At 40.0% G+C, this 21,810-nt stretch overlaps 1 protein-coding gene across 9 annotated transcripts in view; it reads left to right on the top strand.

The window, feature by feature from the left end:
- Positions 1–2,834: 2,834 nt before the first annotated feature.
- The window catches only part of col11a1a (collagen, type XI, alpha 1a), an 81,702-nt gene continuing 62,726 nt past the window's right edge, over positions 2,835–21,810 (top strand). For 3 of the 9 annotated variants that reach the window (XM_051410668.1, XM_051410666.1, XM_051410669.1), the window contains exons 1-5: positions 2,836–3,226; positions 8,239–8,403; positions 8,885–9,098; positions 11,685–11,847; positions 19,799–19,924. In XM_051410668.1, coding sequence (XP_051266628.1) covers positions 3,112–3,226; positions 8,239–8,403; positions 8,885–9,098; positions 11,685–11,847; positions 19,799–19,924 — 783 coding nt within the window. In that variant the 5' untranslated portion in view covers positions 2,836–3,111. Of the gene's footprint in view, positions 3,227–8,238; positions 8,404–8,884; positions 9,099–11,684; positions 11,848–19,798; positions 19,925–21,810 lie in introns of all 9 variants that reach the window. The other 6 variants (XM_051410674.1, XM_051410673.1, XM_051410671.1 and 3 more) reach the window with 3 other exon arrangements.

The following is a 21,810-nucleotide window of genomic DNA, read 5'->3' as shown; positions in this document are numbered from 1 at the left end:
GAGGCAGCAACTCCACATGCAATAAAGATATATCTGCTGCTACTAAAAGTACCAAAGTCACTTTATTTACTCAGCTACCTTAGCAAAAGTTTCTAACTCTGAATATTAAAGTTGTCTACTTCTGGTTATAGTGCGTCTCTAACAGGAACTGTGGTTTGTTTGGTAGCAAGTGTACTGGCAGCATGTTGATGAATGAAGGGGGAATGTGACTTTCTCACTGTCCAGATTTTCCCAATCCGACAGGAAATCAAACCAGCAAACTTGAAATCATTTGCACGCCTCACTATCCCTGCGGCTGCCATATACTGCTGTCACCCTGGCATTTTTAAATTGCATCACCCATTGCTGCCTGCCTCGCCATTACTAATATCTCCTTTGAAGTTCACACCTTACTGGCTAAAGCAAATGGTATCAATTGTTTTATGAATTGGAGTGTATATACTACAGAGTGTGGAACACCCTGAAAACTAAAAGGTCAAAACAATGCCAAACGTTGGAGCCCATTTTGGGAATGACTGCCCCCGCTCTCTGAACCATGAGAGGACGCGATGTAACCTGTTCTGCCCAGACACCAATCAGAGATATTGCTCTGCTTTCTACCACTGGGCATCCAGGAGGATACTCATCTGATACTGTTTGGCTGGAAACCGACTGAGTCTGGCTGGCTAGGAGGGACGAGCTGGCTGACAGACAGAGCCTGGTCAGGATCCATGCCCTCATTGGAGTGAGCCAAAGGATACAAGGAGCTGACTGTCTTCTAGACTGACCCCTGCTTCTAAAAAGCCATTAGATGAGGAACCCTGGAATCCTTCATCCCCCTGCAATCACTCTTTCGGGTTGTCCAAAAGTGCGTTTTGGTCAACTTGCCTTATTGTGTTCTGTTTCAGGATATTCACAGAGTCATTTGCAGAAAACTCTTGAAACATGGGTAACCACTAAGAACAAGTGGAATTATCTCACTGTTGGCAGATGATTACTTTTTTTCTTAGTGCAGTTAGCTATTAAAGGCATAGTGACCCTGTAGACCTTTTTATTGATAAGGAAACCCTGATGTATTTATTTGACATTTAAATGAAAAATTAATTCACAACATGTCAACAGTCAAAAGGAATATTATAATTAGCAAATTAAATAAAATATATGTGTATTATGTATATTAAAAAGCCTTATACTAGTGACTATACACTAATAAAAAGATATCTATGACTATTATATTCCATTTCTGACAATAGGTCCTCCTAAATGTTACACACTAGACCCTCTTTGAAATATGTATATATGTTTACCTCTATTGGATAGGACAGCTGAAGATGGACAGGAAAGGGGAGAGAGGGGGGACGACACGCAACACGGCCACAGGTCGGATTCAAACTCATAGCCGCAGCAGCAAGGACTCAGCCTTGGTTCATAGGGCGCCAGTTCTACCAACTGAGTTAGTAGGGTACCTACAAATCATATACTTAAAGGGATAGTACATACCTAAATCAGAAATACATATTTTTCCTCTTACTTGTAGTGTTATTTATCTATCTAAATTGTTTTGGTTTGACTTGCTGTGAGTTTTGGAGATATTGGCCATAGAGATGTCTGCCTTCTCTCAAAAATAATAAAACTAATGTAATGTTGTTGTTTTTTACTATGTATCACTGTGCTGAAGGAAGCCTGCCTCTACAGATAGATGAGAGGCTTGGGCTTGTAACGGCACAGGATGTAAACATTAAACATTAATGGATAAATAGCTGTATAGGTACAAAGACAAATATTCATTTTTGATTTTGTGATGAACTGTCCCTTTAAGTAATACTTATACCATTAACAAATGATTAGTTAACACTTAGCTTACTTAGCTGGATTTTAGTCACATAAAAGTTTATAGTTTTATATAACTGTATGTATGTTTAATATGTTTGCATTTGATGAACAGACCAAAACATAGCTTCATATTTCTGTGAGGACAGACATTTTTGTGAGTTTACAAAATACATGGGTCTGAGATAAACTTTTATGTAACTGAATCTCATAAATTAATATATGAAGTAACTGTGAATTAACATTTGTTAACTGATTATATATTAAGTGTGAACTAGTCACATAAAGTCATAGTGACTTGATCAGAGCAACATGATACATCTTGCATTCGTTAATCATTACTTATATGATTTATACCCTTATGTGTTACCGATATGTAACCGCCATGGGCGTTAGTGTTTGGGATAGTGACAGTTATACAATTAATATTCATTCTCAACCAGCAGCATTATAGCTGATCCAGCGTCTGCGCAGTGACACACCGCTGATCTCCACTGAGTTCACTTCTAATTAGGCGTCATGTTTTTATTTATTGTTTTATATGGCCGCTGCTTGTTTGTTACTATGTTTATATATGGTTGTGATAAGCTATGTCATTGGGCAGCTATGAGTTCTAATGTATTACGGTTAAAATATGATTTATGAGTAGATTAACGTGTATGTTTTATTGTCGAGGCGGACTCGTGGAAGAAACTGTTATGCTAAAACAGTTCCTAAAAATCATTTATCTCGCTAAATACTGTATTTCTGCAGCAAACAACAGGGGGTGTTTAATGGGTGGATTGAGAATAATATCAGTATTATAGAAAGACCCTGCATGCACAATTCTGCCATTTTCATCATTCTCAGGTCGTTACCAACTTTGTCCCTGTTTTATTCCTTTTCTCCTCTTTCCTCAGACGCACCCGGGAGAGACTTGGGGGCATTACAAAGCTAATGGGTGGACCCGAAGGAGAATTTCCAGCCCCGTGATTTGCTAATCGGGGGCTGGTTCCCTTGTCATTCCCCTGTAATCGTGGCTCTGGTTTGAGGAGCTTGCCCAGCCCTCCTGTCCGTGGACGCACCAAGTGTACTGACTGCACTCTGTGCGTTTTGGTTAAAGCCCGACTACCTTCACTGTGAAGGCTGGGCACTGGGAAGGAGGATCGGGGGCCTCGGTGTGGCAGAGAGAAGAGGCTGAAACTCCTCACTTATGGCTTTTTTGTAGGACAGTTTCCATCATCATCTGGGATTGTGGAAGGGACGTCATTAAAAATCACCTCAAGTCGCCCAAAAGTTTGATTCACTTGTGGGCGTCCAACCATGGAGATGCAACAGTGGTCCACAAGGTGGAAAACGAAAAGGTGGCTTATGGATTCCACTGTAACCACATTCATCACTTTAATCCTGGTTCTACAGGCTACCAATGTCAGAGCAGGTAAGATTATTAGGGACCAAACGTCTCCAATGAACTTTATCTGGTCGAAAGGGAACGGAGCGGCGACCGGCTGGGAAAACTCTGTAACTGATGATGGAGATTGGGGGATTAACATATTTACCTGGATACAGCGGCACCGTGTTTACTTAGCAGTCAGTGTACATGTGTTTCTTCTCGTTCGACAACCAAAGTTGTAAGATTAAAGCGAAATGACCTAGCCTATACTCTACCATATACCTGTATGGCTGAGCGCTATGTGGAAGCCACCAAACAAAAAGCTTAGGTACAGTAAAACTGTACTTACTAATACAGTGAAGTGGACGGTTAAATCCTGATCTATAGACAACTTAGATGCTCTCGGGGATGATTGCTTGAGGCGCACATATTTCGAAATGAATTGAAAAGTCAATATTCATTAACACAGCGTTTACCGCGGGCTACTTTTACGCATGAATGGAAAGCGTCCGCCCCGAAGATGAAACACCTCGCCTAATTAAATTCATCCTAAGCCGCTGGTATGTGCTTATAGAGAGCAGCAAAACAGAGCAGCATTCCCGGCTTTTTAAGATTCACTTGGGCTGAAAGAAAGCTCTTTGTTTGAACAGTGGTCCGCTAGGTGGATGTGGACACGGTTAGCAGGGTGGATTTCCTCAGCCAGATGACAACTGGACATTTGTCAGACCCTGGACTTTGATAACATGTCATAAATGTTGAATTGTACTGAAACCATGATGCCGCTCATTGAGATGTAATCTTATATTGCTTGTCAGGCTGATGGGATGTTGAGTTTTTATGTTGACCTGACACTTTTAAAGAAGCCAACTCTTCTTCATCAATGAATTCAGTGGCTGAGTCCTACCAGGGGAAGAGGAGGATAGACTATTCAGGATAGATGGTGAATTGAAGGTTATACAGACACAGTATTTTTTTTTGCAGATATACAGCTGTTCTGTTACTGTACAGCAATAGTGTGATAATAAAATGCACTTATGAAGTGCATTTTTGTAAAGGCCTCAGTGGATCTCAGACCTGTCAGCACAGAGTGCAAAGCCCCTCTTGGTCTGCAGGGGGCTAAGTGGTCAGGCAGGTTCACCCTATCTCCACACTGCCCTGGTCCACACTGAAGCCCAAAAGCTGGCTTGTGCAACCTCCCCCAGCTCTTCCCCTCAACTTTGCACTTAGATGTCTGGTCGGCTGCAGGACAAGGCTGTGTTGTGTGAGCGGTGGGAATGCTTCCCCTCTAAGTACTGAGCAGTTATTTGATGATGGTCCTTGTTGCACTTCCCTATGATTTCAGAGCCTTCAAAGAGCAGGCCTACAAATGGGCCTAGCCTGCAGCCATAATGGCCACAAGTCACAGGGTTCAGGATTACCTAGGCCTCACACCTTAGCCTATATTCTGCTATAAGGAATTGTCGTTGCATACAGATACAGGTAGAGATGTAGGACACATCTTGTATCTCCGTAATTACAATTTTCCGGGATGGAAATTCCCCACTGTTTTAAAAATTAGATACCTATAAGTTTAGTCTCTGCTTTGGGTCTCAAAAAGGTTTCATGAATGATCTGAATGATCAGATATTGCAACCTCTTAACCAATAATTAGAGTTAAAGCAAGTTAAAACATGAAATCACAAAAAAGTGGGTTAATTTACCCAGTTAAAAGTCGTTTTGCTTAGTATTACAACCTGATAGTTATTGGAGTGGAATTGTACTTTTGAAAATCTCACATTTCCAATCTCATCAACTCCTGCTTTTTAAAAAAAAAAATCTTAAGTATTCTGCTGCAGGCTCTGTGTTCCAGGGTCTCAGTCAGCTGAATCGGTTTCTGCAGGGTTCCCTCTCCATCTAGCAGTGTACAGACACGTTTTCTCAGCCCCCAGGGCGCAGGCTCAGATGTGCATTCCAGCAGACAAAGCTAGCATTTTGAGAGTCCTCTCCCTAATGTGCTCAACCGGTAACATCAGCTAATCAGCTCCTTGCTGGACTTTTGTCCTTTGTAGCTGTCACATATTTATAGTCACAGCAGGATCACTTTGAGACAAGCTTTTCTTCCCTCACACAATGTCACACGCTTAAAATTGTGCTATAGCTAATTCAAACTCAAATCCTTAAATGGGAGATGATTGCAGTGGCCTTCAAGAGATTTCTCTTTTTAATGACCTGGTCGGATTTAGAAAAAGGTTTAAATCTGATGTGATAACATGCGCTGATTCATATAGAGGCATACTGTAAAAGGGGTTAATGCGAGGAAGAGAAGGGGGGGGGTAGAGGGAAAAAAATGCTTTGAAAAATTGGGTAGGTCTCCGTGAAGCTTCTTTGGTATGACACCAGCATAAAGCTGTCTTGTTTTAGCCGGCAGCGTGGTGGAAGTTAAAGGAAGGAGAGAGGGAGAGTGAGAGAGAGAGAAGGGGGGGGGGATATATAGAGAGAGACATTCTGGCTCAAGATATTATTAGAGTCGCAGGGAGCTGCAGGTGAAAAGGTCCTCCTCCATTTACCAGCCAATTTCACCTTTCTGTAAAGATCCAAGGGTTGAAAATGACACGACAGGGAAGGGATTTATCATATCAGTATGCTCCAGTCTTACACACTATGCAATAAAGGATGAGTTGAGACAGCTTTTGGCCTCTGTCCGAAGAACCATGTAATTTTATCTCTTAGAACACACTGTTTACATCAACGTACACCTGTGAACATGCTGGAGATGATATCAAATTAGTCGATCTATGTCTTATGGTAATATGTCACACTGCTCCTCCCTTCCCTGCATGCTTCTGCACTTTGCATAATGACGTTCAGATGATCCAATAACTGAGCAATAGAGGCTGTCTTGCCTGATCTTAGGGTTGGCTAGAATTGTCTCTCTTCTCCAGTCTGTAGAAGGTCCATCCCTTTCATGCCAGTTCTGCTGGTAGCTATATGGCCTGTTTGCTCAGCCCGAGGGCAAACTCACACCAGCTCATCAGATGCACTCCTTTAAAACCTGTGCACACTCATTTGGCCAACTTAACAGATTGGCCAGTATTGACGTTTTCTCAGCACCTCCGTGTGAGGGTTGTAGCCTGGCCAAATTGCCACATCTGGAACATATGAGTCCTGGAGTTTGTACTGAAAGCAACTCTGCAGGAACTCACAATGAGGTCCTCAGTTCACTCTCCAAAGTAAGTAGCTGGTTCATCCTCACAATATACAAAAAAAGACAAGTTGTCCTTAGTGATGGCATTCCTATGGAGTAACAGTTTGCTGGTTTTGCTCTCAGCTTTTCTTCGTGGTCTTATATAATGTTGCTTATCTTTGTTTCCTATATGTCCTCTGCTAAAATGAGGAGTGAATTGGATTGTGGGTTGACACTGAGGACGCTCATTTTATTCTTACTGAGCTCAATCAGCCCACACATAATTTCTGCCATCAGGTGGTGGATGGTGGAAAAGTGGATGGTGTTTGGAAATGGCTTGCTGGTGGAGTTTTTTATTCTGAGTGTTTGCATTTCTGGACTGCCTACAGTTCAGAGTTTTGTATGGATTGAAGCAGACCAGCTTTCTTTGCCATCATCATGATGTGCATCTGGTCCACCACAGGTGTTGCATAAGGTGCTAGAAGAGAAGGAGACCAGATGTAGGCCAGGCCCTTGAAAGTACCTTCAGCATGATAAAGTGACTCAGAAAATATTCATTTAATGTGTTCTGTTGCTCGCCTTCCATACAAATTCAATCTGCAGGACAACTACTACTAGGTCTAAATATCTGTGTAATCAGCACCGACTAACTGGTGGTCATCTGTTAGCTTTTTTTCTCATGTTTAGAAATATGTTCATGTTGAAACAGGGACCCACACACTTCTCTGAACAGAATGAAACAGGTTCTCAATTTGCTCTTCCTTGCCACAGCTGGAATGTGGTACAGAAATTGTTGAGAGCAATATCCAGCCTTTTAAGATCCTGTTGTATAAAGAAGTTAAAGAAATGTTCGAAATGTTTTAACATCTATATGCCAACCAAAACAGTGGCTTTAGAGCCATCAGAAAAGGCTTGCTGATGCTTTCAGACTCCTTGGCATTTAACTCACAAATACAGATTAGTTATTAGTGTTATTACATTTAACAGTCTGCCATTGTATTGCCTGTTTTAGTCAGATATTGCTGGAGTGGAGCATCTATGGAGAGAAGTGAGCCGTTTTTAAGCTTTATTCATAGCGCCCACTTACTATATGAAGTCTTGAAGCAAAATGTGGTCTATAACAATAGAATAACAACCACATTAAGTATGGATTGTGTCATTAGAAAGCAATGTTTATGTAATTATTTTGCATGAATTTGACCTTTTTATTGGATAGTAAACATCATTGCATAGTAAAACATCTCCCAGGTACAAATGGCCCATGTAACAGAGGGGCACTATACTGCAGGCCTTTAGTCTCTCTCTTATCATGTTCGCCAAGCTAATGTTTTATACTGAGAGGGTGTTTTGATGAAGAGACATAATTATAATGCTTTCCCATGGGTCTCAATGGGCACCACCAGACCACACAGGCTCCTTTATGTACAGTGCATCAGATTGAAGAGAATGGAAAATTCAGAGAGCCTCTGGTGACCCTTATCAAGGTAAACCTACCCAGGTGTTATAGAACTAGATCTCGGTTGGCACATTGTTCATTATGCTCTTTGGTTGGCCTTGACAGAGACATTTCCTGTCAGATGACCCTGTAGAGCCACAGGAAGACAGATCGTTTATTGTTGAGTAAATTATATCTAATATTATTTAAGGCCTCAGTTAATCACAGATAGAGTATATTATGTGAATGGCACTGTGACGTCAGGAAACATCAGGAAACAACTATTGGTAGTGGTATGGGATGAAGGACTCTGTGAGCCTGACCTGAATCATGCAGTGGCTCTATCACTGCCCTGTGTCTCTCTCCAGAACTGGACCAGAACACATAAGTGTATTAAAATGTTGCCTACAACTAACAATCCAATGACCTAACTGATGTTTTTTCTGCTCCCCTCATCAGCAGAACCAGTGGATGTGCTAAAAGTATTAGAATTTCAAAATTACCCCGAAGGAGTGACAAAAACATCAGGATTTTGCACAAACCGAAGAGCATCAAAGCCGGACTCCGCTTACAGAGTTGCCAAGCAGGTCCAGATCAGTGCCCCCACCACGCAGTTATTCCCTGGTAAGATCCACTTCTCAACCTTTAACCTCTTTTAACTATAATGTGTACATTATTGTTTTTAGTGTCTTTCAAAGATGTCTTTTAACAGTGGATTCTCGCCTTTATTGTTGTTGTTGTTCTCTAAAATCTTTCAGATACAAATCTAGCCTATATATACAAATAACATGATATTTGCAGGAACTGTGTGCATATAATGGATTTCTGTAGATGATGCATAATGCTGTTGTATTCTTGGAGGTGCAAAACAATGTTATAAATATGCCTCAAAATTATGTCATATAATATATAATATAATAATTATATAATATAATTGTATATATTTGGCTACCAAGGTTTAAATGAAGGTCACATTATTAGTTTTTTATATAGGTCAGTGATGTGAATGACCAACCAAAATATTGTATAATAGATTGTGTCCTCTGTCACAATAACTCTAACCCATTTACCTGTCTTTTCCACCCCTCCACTCTGGGCCGTGCAGGTGGTGTTTTTCCTGAAGACTTCTCCATCCTGACCACAGTGCGCCCCAAGTCCGGCCTCCAGTCCTTCTTGCTGTCCATTTACAATGAGCAGGGAGTCCAGCAGCTGGGCATAGAAGTGGGACGCTCACCTGTCTTCCTGTATGAGGATCAGACTGGCAAGCCATCCCCGGAGGATTACCCTCTGTTCCGTACTCTCAACCTTGCTGACGGAAAGTATGTCAAATCTCAAACATCCACTCACGTGATATAACATACTCAAACACACACACACTCTCTCTCAGATTCACAGTTGAAGCTGATTCAGAAGGACTGGGTGTTGTAGCATGGAGGGGAGTAAAGTCATTGTAGGTGACTGAGGGTCTGGGTTAAAAATGCTAGATGGTGCAAAAGGAACATATCCAGTTTAATAAAACTTAAACTGGGTATTAAAACTTGTCCATACCATCCAGGCTATGCCAATTTATTTCAATGATTAGCATTGTAATGACAGTTTTTTCAGCTGATACAATTTGACCAACTAACTGTAGGACAAACTGGCATATCAGTGGACCTCTCATTTGATCATATATTCTGTCATGTGATCAGTTGATTGGTTGTCTGTGGAAAAGCAGAATAGATTGTTTTAATTTTTTAAAATGTATTTAAAATCAGTTAAATAAAACATTTATAAGTATAAACAAGTATGAATTCTTTTGGCATTTTGATCATTTTAAGACTACTTATTACCAACTCAACGAAAACATTCAAACACTCAAACATATTCTGATTTCCACTGAGTGGTTCTTCTTGATAAAAGCAAGAAAACAACCCTTCCAGTTGTTGCACCACAGGTGCTCATGACCGGATTATCCATCTCATCAGGGGTCTGCGGGCACAGAGACAGGTCAGAGACTGGGAGACACTGGATTATTGGGGCACAGCAGGGACTGCTATGGGCAACCTGACCTCATCCATGAACTCACTGCCTCTGTTATTTTAGAGAGGGGGGAAAGGAAGGAGAAGAAATAGGGCAGTCCTAAACTTCCTTTTTACCCCCTTGGATTACCTCACCCAACCAGAAACAGCGCTCCTAACCTTTTCGCATAAACCTGATTATCTGCTCCCAGGTTCAGAAATCCCAGAATTCCCACTCAGAGCTTTGGCTTAGCTGACATAGCTGCCCATGTGCAGGGGCAAGAGGGGAATAAATAAACAGATAGGCTGCTGGGAGAATAACTTTAATATGTATTGTGTAGTGTCTTCCAGTGTTATCGAAGTTTTCTTTACTTGCTTGGCATGCAATGTGAGGACAGTTTGTTTTTGAAGCTTTTAAAGGAAGTCATAACCGGGTCACAATATTTTTGTGTCCCAAATTGGCTTGAAAAGAGATCTAGTGTGTACACAATTATTATGATAGAAGGAAGCTTAGTAAATCCTTCAAGAGTCTCATATCAGCAAACTGCTTTTATGTGCAGGTTGCAACAAAGCCAGCATTGTGTGTTTTGTCCAGTATGTAGTTTTTGTGACCAACTGTCTAAGAAGCAGTGTTCTTTGTTGAGGATTTTTAACTCCTCTTGTTTTGGATGCATTCCAGCTCCAGGACTTGTCTAAATCTTCAGTGACTACAGCTCAGGCTGTGTACAGTCTGCAATCCCTGTGGATGTATCCATTGTTACTAAGAAGCATATGCCATGCTTGAAAAGAGAGGTACAATGATGATATTGATGAGGTGAAAAAGAGCATTATCCTTTCCTTTAAAGGGAAGGGGAGGTGAATGGCAGGATTTCTAGTGAGTTGTTACACTGTATACCCTCACTTAGGTCTTATTTAAGCTCTTTAAACATACTTACATACTAAATATTGAGTTTACATTTGCTCTTTTTAAATTCAGTGTTACTTCTGATCATCATGTAATTCAAAAGTTTGAGACATTGTTCAAACCTATTGAAGTCAACATTTGCTTTTCTGCCGTATAAGGTGTGAAGTAATCCTTCCTGCTGTACTGCTAAGCAGAGTGTTGCACGTTTATTTTCCTTGAAGTTCCATTGCATGCCCTGGAATGTGTCCATATGATCTAGCTGTGTTCATTAAGGAATTGGACATTTTTATATTTTATATATATATATATATATATATATATATATATCTACCTGTGATAAACACTTCTTATATTGCTATCTTGAGCTACAGTGGGGCCAGGTCTCATCTTCCACCACAGAACAATGTTTTGACTGTGTGTCTCCTGCTCTGGCAAGGCAGGCCTTCCTGGATCCTGACACACACTTTCCACAATGTTCACCATGTCTGTCATGCCGAGTAACCCAGAAGGAGGATTAAGTTTGGAGTTTAATGAGTGTAATCCCGTGTTAAACAGGGCCAGAGTGTGGGGGCAAGAATGTGGTCCACTGCTGCCTGGTATGCAATAGCCTTTAAGTGCAGTGGCAAATGGTCCAGAGGCGAGGGAGGTGTCAGACTCACGTGTGACCCCGGTTAACCCTTTGCATCTATGGGTGTTGTCCATTAATATATATCATACATAACTCTGAAGTTCATGTAACATGTAACATGAACATTTGCTTCTGTAATAAATCACATAGTACAACAGAGCATTCTTTCTCCTTGAGGTGTGTTGCGATGTATAAAAGGTGTTTTATAATCCTATCAGAAATGCAACAAAGAAATACACAAAGTATTGTTATAATTTACTGCGCCACAGTAACTTAAGTCTTTTACAATGATTGAACAACTGTCAATGACTCTTATACTGACTGACCTTGGCTTCTCTTATTTCTCGCCTCTTTTTGTTGTGTCCTTGACCAGGTGGCACCGCGTGGCCATCAGCGTGGAGAAGAAGACGGTCACCATCATTGTAGACTGTAAGAAGAAGATCACCAAAAATCTCCTCAGGAGTGACCATGCTTCCATCAGCACCAATGGCATCACCGTGTTCGGCACCAGGATCCTGGATGAGGAGGTTTTCCAGGTAAAGCTTTCAGTGTGATGGATTGTGTGAACATGTACATTGTGACTGAGTTGCTTAAGCTGCATAGTGGCATACTGCACATTGCTAGGTTACGTATTGGCATAGTGATCAGAAATTATATAGCAACCATGTATGACTACAAAGTAGTGGTATTTTCTCTGTGTCCAGATTTCAAACTGTGTGTGAAGTGCTTTCCTTAAAGGGGTTTATTTTAAAGTAAACCCTGGACCCCTTTGATGCTGCCAAAAAGGAATGTGGAGATGATAGAAACCAGGGCAGATCGGGAGATCTTCACTTCTTTTGATTTTATGAAGAAGTTCAGATAGATATATCATACATATATAGGCCTTTTATCTAGGCTGCCTGTGCTTTAGTAGCTGTAGTCTGATGATAGTGTCCCAGCTGAAGCTTTTGGCTTTTTGTGTTTTTGACCTACAGCTTGATCACATTAGCTTGGTGTAATGTGTTGTTCTAACTGTGAGAGTATGTGCAGTATTTTTGTTTAGGAGTATCAGGAGCTTCACATGTAATAGGTTTACCAAAAAATAACTGGCTTTTGTTAAATGTTCTCTGGTAGGGTCCCTGGTGGAAGAAACCTTGTTTGACAAGGATGAATTATCCATTAGGTCTTCTACATAGTGTGTGAACACTGCAATGAATCTTAACTCCTTTTAACAGAGACAAATTTGTTGTGACTTGGCAATGTTACTTATTGCACATTTGACACTGAAAACAATGCCTTTTTTATAATTTAGCAAATAGCACTTGGTAGTTAATGAGCTTTAGCCACTACTGTTATACTTTGAGTGCTGTTATTCCAACATCTGGAAATGTAAATATTTGAAATATGGTAATGCAGCATTTATTTCACACTGCCAGTTTGTGAGGGTTTTTACTATTTCTGTCTCGGTAGGTCTTTTGTTGTACAGAAAGTGATGCAGTTTGAACATTATGCTTTGAGGCACAGTTCATCCAGAGGTGGAAGCTAGTACGGGGTCAGGAAGATGTAAATAATGACAGACAATGGCTGAATTGTCATGACACTCATAGTCTTGTCTGGTGGGAAGTAAAGGTCAGTATAAGTCTGTGCAGGGGCTGTGTTTGTTTGTGAGAAAGTGCTGATTTGGTTATGGGCCGCAGTAATGACTAGTCATTATTCTGATGCTATGTTTGAATGATTGATGGCCCTACTCTTGTTTTAAAGCCTTTTTCTGGCATGCCTTGTCATCACCACGGGGACAGTGGGCCACGCATAATTGAGGCCAATTTGTGCGGGCGCACAATGATTTTCTCTGTGTTGCTCATTATATCGTACTTTGGATTTTTGCATTATTTTCTCTCTTTGATTATGACAGTGTTTGTAGTGTTAGTAGTTATTTAACTCTAACTGAGTTAAATAAAAACAATGGGTATTATCGTAAATGAGACTGAAAGTTATATTTAATAGAAAAGCATTGTTTTTGTATTTTTTGAAAAGATGTTGCTATCATGCTGTACATATAAGTTACATCAGTTTGATGATACATATCAAACATGTTACGTATGATGTTAAAATATTCATTATGGTAATGAACATTATGTTAGTCTCTGTCACTAGACTTACAGAAAATGACATCACTTAATGTTTTTTTTTATTGACCTTCACTATGATAAATATCAGTTGCAGTACAGATGTTGCAGATATGTGACAGTAGACTAACTGAGGTTACTGTGTCATATTACTCAACCAAGAAGATCTTGGATTTTTTAAGGTACAACATTTTATAAGCAGATTTGCTTTCAGTTTGATTAGATTTATGAGAGTGCACTGAAGCCAGCATTTGTATGAAACAGTGTGTCCAGTCAGTGGTTGGCCAGTGGAAGTGCTGAAAATAGGAGCCATAAGTCAGTTAACAGGGTCTTCTCTGTGTGGATTTTGGAACAGGTCTCCTGTCTGTTCTCTGTCCCTGCTCTCCTCAGAGATCCACAGGGCCCAATGCATGCTGGGATATGCAAGGGAAGGAAATACCTTTTCCGTCTGCATTCAAGTTGTGATTATAACGAGAAAATATATTAATTGGTAAAATCAATTTTGCTTAAAGTTATAACCAGGAGATGTTGCACTTTAGCAGATACTCTCTCTGACCTTTCTTGTTATTAATTAATTAGTATATTTTATTTGATTACAATGACTACAATTGGAAAAACACGGAATAGCCGTCTTAGCAGTGTTTATTTATTTGCAGTTTCCTCCAAAGTTTAGTTTTTACCCCCCTTTTAAACCACTGTGGTGGGTGCGTTTTTGATTTCAAGAGGTAGATTTAGAAAGATTTAGAAAATTTAGAAATTCAATTATAATAAAACATTTGCTCCCTTACTCAAACTCTGACATTTGTTTTCATAAGCTGACCTGCATTTTTCATAAACGTCTATTCATGCCATACCTGCCCCAGGTTGGAGGCGACCACCATCGCAAAGGGATCTGGTTTAGATGAATGGGAGTCTTTCATTCCCCCGTCAGGCCTTCCTCATCTCCTCCCCTCCCTGCATATTCTCCCCTACTCACCACCTCCTCCCTCTCCACCCTCCCCACCTTGAAGCCTCCCTACTGTGCCAAAGCCATGAGAACGTCTATTCATGCCTGGCTGACATTACCTGCCTTAATCGAGCTCACTCATATACATACCTGTCTGTTCCTTCTATTTCAGGGTAGCAGACACTCATTGGTGCTCAGTTTTTCTCACCTTGAGGGCTAGATGTGGCTGAGCTGTTTGTCTCGATGCCACACCACAAGTATTGCAAAGACGATACATTTGGCCTAAAAATAACATATTTGTTTTTATTGGATGTTCCTTAGCAAGTTAGCTAGCCTAGAAAGCTAACTGCATAAGAAGCATCTATGAGGATGGTCTTCTGACTGCGTTGTGCTCATTTCAGATGGAAGATAACTAAGTAACTAACTAATGAGTTTGTCTAGTGTGGAAACTCCCTTTGCCTTTTCTTGGTTTTGTAGTTTCCTCTTCTCAGGGAAACCTTACTGTATAGACTTTGGGGGAGTGACTAATTGTTGTATAGGGCTGTCTAATTACAGTTAGCTATAGTTGAACTAAAGGTGTGTTGCCCTGGGCAAAGGTATGTCAAAGGATGTATTGTGACGACTACTTGTGTTTTGATTTGGCTAGTGATGCCCTCACCCTGTAATTACAACATGTAGTTGGATTTTTAGTAGAGAAAAGACAAAAGAGCTATCTATCACAGCAAAACTAAACACTGCTGTATACTGACCATTCAAAAGATGTCTGTGGAAATTAAACACTTTTTCTGTGCACTTCTGTAACCTTTGACCTCATGCATGTGTATTTATAGCCCGTGGTGCCTTGTGGTCAGGATAAGGTCAAGGTAGTGCTTTTAGCAAAATATGTTTTCTGTCATTTCTCAGTCTCTGTTTGCATCACAGAGCAGTTACATGCTAGTATTATCTCATCCTAATATGCCAACTAGACAGTAACTGCTTATAAGTGACTCAATGAGGAGGGCCTTCTTAGGTGAATCTAGTTTTCAGTCTTAAGAAGAAGATTTACTTTATTAATCCCCCCCCCCGGAATGGATCAATCACTTAAGGTTTACACACACAGGCCCAAAAAACAATAACGCAGACACGGGGCTTATAGACATGCAAATGTGGGAGCAGTTAGGGGTTGGTTGCCTTGCTCAAGGGCACCTCGGAGGTGGTGCACCTCTAAAGCTACCACTCCACCCTCCATATTGCGTATGTAGAATGTAATGTAGAATTAAAGAATTCAGTTCATACATTTCAGATTAATGAGTGATAAGTAAACACTGAACAGACACCACAGAGTCAAAGTATCTCTTTGAGTGGTCAGCCACCTTTCACATAGTTAAATGAAATGCAATTATATACACTATACTGTACAGTTTTTCCTCTTTTGTTGTTGTTTGACTTGACTTGACTTAACTGTGTATCTTTCATTGATAGTAAGCACTGTCATGCACTTAAATGTTTTTTATGTAAATACTCCATACGTTCCACTTAAGGTAAACACTACCAGGAATGCAAAACACAACAATGGATATAGCTGGCAGAGAGATTTCTGCAAGGATCCACAAGTCTCAGCTGTTGATCTTGACCCTGCTTGTCAGCCTCTCTCTCTTCTTGTTGGCCTCTGACACCGCAGTCATTAACACACAACCTCATGAGCCTGTTTCTGTACTGTACTCTGCTATTCTGTAGCCAGGAGGGGCATATTTTGCAGCTCTGGCTTTGCTCCAAGTTGCCAGGGGCTTTTATCTCAGCAGTCCACAATGGAAGACGGGCCCAGAGCCTCGGCATAACTCTCCCCAGGTGTTTCCCAGCACAAAACATCTTTTACCATTCCAGCTGCTCTCTCTAAATCCCTGCCTGTCTGTCTCTGGATCCTTCTTGGTGTTTCCTCCCTAAGTTGACATCAGTTTTTCACTTGCCGTGTTTTTTTTTTCTGAGTTCTTTTTTACTGGAAAGACAGGTTATTGCACAGTGAAAGGAAGAAACGTAGGAGTGCCATATCTACCAGAAAAGGATTATTACTGTAAATACTACAAGTTAAGGCAAGTGTTAAGATGATTATCTGATTTCATATAGGTGTTCTGCAATGTCAGCCCTCTAAACTTAAAAGCATTTGTAGACGTAGACTTGATTGTTTTTACCAACCACAAACCTACAGTGTGTGATTATTTTGTCTTTTCTTGTTTCCATGTGAATTTATGATTGAATCTGTCTGTCATGTTGCACATGTCCTCTCATGAAACAGTCAGAAGTTTCCTAGTTGTACTGATCTGGTCTGGGGGTTGAACACCATGTCTCCACAGCCTATTTGTGTGCAGACGGGTGGCTCTCAGACATGGACTAATTAGAGCTGACTCTAGGCAGGGTTCAAGCATTCACTGTTGGTCTTAGGGTGACACATGAGGTAATACATGTCAGCTTGACTCAGGCTGAGGCTTGATCTCTCTTTCTTGTCGAGCCTTCCCTAACACACATACACAAATACACACACCTGAACTGAGCCCTTCTAGACTTGGCATCTAGGTTTACTGCTGTCCCATGCCAGCTTGGTAGGTCAATTTAGTCTTTTCATGGCCAGTATAGAAAATGTTTTCAATGGCTAACACAGAAGTTAAGTGATGTTATATCTTTCTTGAGTGGTGCATAATTCTTAAAAACCACCTGTCTGCTCATATTTTAATAGACTAAAATCGTATTTTTTGTTTTAGTCTCTTTTGACGAGAACCCCTCTTAAATCTGTTCCTTAATTATGTTGCTGGAGTCATAATTATATGGATTAGTCAAGACAGATATAACATGTTAATTAGTGCTGGTTGGTGAAGTGTATCTTTGGACTGAACTAGGCTAGCTGTTACCTCCAGTTTTCAGTCTTTATGATAAGTTAAGATAACCTGCTGCTGGCTGTAGCTTCTTATTTACCACAGAACGGTATTGATCTTTTCATCTAACTCTCAGCTAGAAAGTGACATAACAATTTTTGTAGGCTCTTAGCCAAAATGCATAAATGTTGTGTAGAAAATGTAACTCAGTTGATGTTTCAGACAGGAGAATTGAGATGATGCCCTGGTTAAACTGCATTATCAAGGATCATAGCCATTAAAAATGTAATACCTGCATTTTAATAACTTGGTATGGGCCAGGTGACAGGCCCAGTAAACCAGAAGGCTGGAATGATGCATAACAGTAAGATAGGATCATGGCAATCTGAGGAATGGACCAAAAACCCTTCAATGGCTGAGTAAGCAAGGCTTGTTATGCCAGGTTTGGTGTGCAGATGCACCATGTCTTACTTGTAACTGACGGACAATATACACTTTTACTGTTAGAGATGCATTCAACCAGTGAGAGAAATACAGATAAAGTAGCATTCCACCTACCCAGAGGCACCCAGGGAGAATCTCTGGACTGTCAAACTGAAGCTGTGCAACAAGATGTTGATGGATGGTTACACTGAGAAAGTTTCATGGAGCACTGCTTGTTTTCCCATGGGACAAGCCTTAGCACATGGATGTTTATACTAGGTACATGTTAAGGATCCATAGATCTAGTTTTAACACTAGGAGCCGGGAGAATACACACACATTCTCCTGACAAGTTGCAGCATGCTTTATTTCTCTCATGTTTCACTGCCAATCGTCCATTATGCTCTTCAACGTATAGTGTCCATGCTGACACCAGTACATCAGGATTTTACCTCTGGGCTCTGGCATCTCTGTGTGCTTGCCTGTCAAGCATCCTAATCAAAGACATGCCTCTTCACCCACCCCCCAAGAACCCCCTCAGCTGTCTTTGCAATGTGTATAAAGGCTCAGAAACCAGCCTCCAGGAACTTGGTTCAAGCAATTACAGACTCCAAAGAAAAATCCAGATGCTTTCACCAATGTGTTTGCTGTCCTGCAGTGAGCTGTGTGCTTTGGCTGTAGGACTGATAACAAGGCGAGACAGTACTGGAATTGTGTCAAGCATTGTGGTGTCCCGTCCCAACCAGAGAAAGAACACTGTGGTTTGAGTGACTTTCCCAAAGCATGTCTGAGATTTTCAAAGTTTTACTCTTTCCTGTGTGCTATTGCAATGGTTTTCAGACAAAACTATTGTGTATTGTTAGTTTTTGTCGTTTTTTTACAAGAGACATTTTTAGAGATGGCTTGATTTTAGCACAGCCCCCTTTGACACTGCACCAGACACCGTCGGTGACCATGTGGTTTTGAGGCCTAAGTCTTGTGTAAAAGTTGTTGACAGTTTGATTCAGACCTTGACTGATTTTTTTGGTCAGTAACGATATTGTTATTGTGAGTGTGAAAGGAAAAATACAGACCTTTTTGGGAAGGATTCACCAAATGTATTTGTTAAAGACTTAGGACAGATTTATGTGCTGTGACAGGATATTTTGTAGTTGAATTAATTACTAGATTTTTTTGCAGCAGTAAATCTAACAGTAAATGCTGAGAAGTAAACCTTGCTAATTCTAATTAAATTAGGGCTATAAACAAACAAAAATGAAGTACAAGTCAATAATATGGGCCAGTGTGTTTTATTACACATTACAATATATTATTACATTATATCTTGTACTTGTTATTGTTGTTCTTAACAGTAAGAATGAAGTCTTTTTTACTGCACACATGGCCATGCCAGGTGTTACTAGTGTCTTGATGATACATGTTTATTTGATTTCCTGAGGTAAACCCTGGCGCTGATAATAATAATTTTCCTCGTGTCTGAACTAAGTTTCCTCCCTGCACCATGTGAGTGTGGGCTCTGTGCGATGTGTGTCAAGCTGTTTAATCATACAAGGGGTGGGATTTACTCTGCCAGACTCTATAAGTGTATGGGACACAGGAGATCGCATCTGCAATTTAAGATTTACATTTATGCCACCACACACAGTATATGTGAGTGTGGGAGCAAGATGAGACATGAACTTCTTGACAGTATGTCAGTGCAGCTTTGTCATGTCTGTTGCTAGTGATCTGGTAATGATTTATAACAATAACTATATATATCAGAATCAGAATCAGAATCAGAAATACTTTAATAATCCCAGGGGGAAATTATTTTTGTTACACTCCAGATATACAAACAACATATTATACAAACAACATATATATATATACAACATTCAGCACAAAAAATATAAATATATATATATAACTATATATATATACAAGATCAAATGTACAGTATTATTATTATTTATACTACCTTATACAAGAAGATATTATCATATATGTTTGTTGGCAATAAATTGTATGTATACATTTAAATACATATATTATATTTAGATAAATAAAGAATTATACAGAAGGAACTTTAACTATATATTTTTCATGGAAGATTACATGTCGGGCAAATTTCTTGCTGTATGGAGATAGTGAACTGACTCGAGTTTGTTTTTTCTGTTTTCTGCAGGGTGACATCCAGCAGCTTCTGATTGTGGCTGATTCCAAAGCAGCATATGACTACTGTGAACATTACAGCCCAGACTGCGACACTGCCCACAGTGATTCCCTGCAGGCCCAGGAGCCGGAGGAAGAGGTCAGTCAACCAGGGAAGATGGGGGACATTCAACAAAGAAGCTATCAATTTAGCTGTAGATTTAACGCAGCTTTCTAAGAAGAGGAACTGCTGCACTCTAACCTGTGTCTTGCCTATTTCTCATATCAAAAGGGGGTTCTGTGTTTTAATTATTTCTTTTTAAAAGAAATATGGCTTTAGTATGTTTATGTAATTTATTAGTTCTTGGGAAATTACTTACAGGGATAAATTAAGTGCCTTTTATAGTTTCCTGTGTCTGTGTCCACTTTAGCAAGTCTTTTGCCTTGTTCTGTTAATACGTTTCACAGATCCACTTCAGTGTGAGGCTAAACACACTTTGGGAAAGGTGAATGGTCCTGGTGCACCTGTACATATTTTAAGATCTCTCTACAGACTTGACATGCTCAAAAAATATAGATGCAGAGTGTTTAAATTATAGTATAGATTAGTATAGTATTAGTAATTAGAAGAATTACTACACAATAGATCAAGCATTGTAAGTGCAGACTTTAATGAGTAAATCAGTAGGGCACTGACCATTCAGGCTGCCTACACGAGTACTGGAAAGACAATTATATGAACTTATTCATTTAATCTAATTATGCAGTTTTCATCATCATTCAGTGTAATATAAATATATTCAGTCAACGCAACCAAGAAACTGCAAACTTTAGTATGAGCTGCACAAATAACTGTCTTTCATTATTTTCACATACTGGGATGTATACAGTATACACACTGTATATTGCACCATTGAGGTGTGCCCTTAAAGCCCAGTGATGTCATAGCAGGTGTCTCCCATCCGCTGTAAAGGTAAAATGCCTGCTGTGATGTCCCTGATTGGAGGTGTGGCAGGCAAGCAGTGCAGCAGCTGTTGTCTGACCTGTGATATTTAGGGTATATTTACCATTTAAAGTATCAACATAATGACTGATGATAGTGAATGGTTTGTTCACTGATCACTGTACAAATACTGAGGAGTTCAATCAGCGCTGATCGACATGGAGTGTAAAATAATCATTTTGAAGTTATAATGAAAACAGCTGATTGGGCTACCAATTCTACCCCTCTGATCTTTTTCTCTGTCCCTGATTTATCTCTTTCAAACTTAAGGATGCAATATATAAAAGCCTATTAACCACCACTGTTTACTTCTAACTCTTATTCCTGTGAGTAAGAGTTTAAAGCAACACCAAGCAGCAGCCAAGGACACAGTGGAATGTATGTCTCTTTGTTTGTCCAACAATGTATTACATTTTAACTACTCACACACTTAAATCTGCATCAGATTTAAGTGCAACAAGTTAACTCTCTTTTTTTTTTTATTAATCATTATGATTATGAGGGGCACAGTGAAATAATCATGGACACTGACCAACTATGAAATTGCAATGGGGAGCCTGAACATAAGTCAGTGTCAGTTTAACCCTAGAGATCCATCTATGTTTGATTTATTTGATAACTGGATATACAGATGCTACCAAATAACATAACCCATAACAGTTTCATCTGTTAGGCATGGTATCATGTTCTGTCTTCACTTCTAGCAAGTGATACACTTTTATGACTAGAAGTAAGCGTTTTTCCCATCACTTCATCTGAGTATCTTTTTATTGTATATATTCTTGAACTGCTAAAGAACTACACTACTAAAAGAGGGTGCAACCAGGCCCCTTTAATCTATGTGGGTTAAGAAGGCCTGGAGCATATCATTTACATGCTTGCAGTGAGAAAGTTCCATTACGATATCCTTTACATGCAGCTGGTATTTTTGTCTTTGACGTTTTTCTGTTGTTTTCCTTTGTTTTATGAGCTTTAAGCATCCCATCTGCTTACATGTTTGTAGGCTCAAAGCCACATGGCTAGTTTCAACATTTATTTACTCA

The sequence above is a fragment of the Dicentrarchus labrax genome, unplaced genomic scaffold (assembly GCF_905237075.1).
Source record: "Dicentrarchus labrax unplaced genomic scaffold, dlabrax2021, whole genome shotgun sequence".
Lineage (NCBI taxonomy): Eukaryota > Metazoa > Chordata > Actinopteri > Moronidae > Dicentrarchus > Dicentrarchus labrax.
Note: the sequence above shows the minus strand (reverse complement) of the source record. Positions and strands in the feature narration are given on the sequence as shown.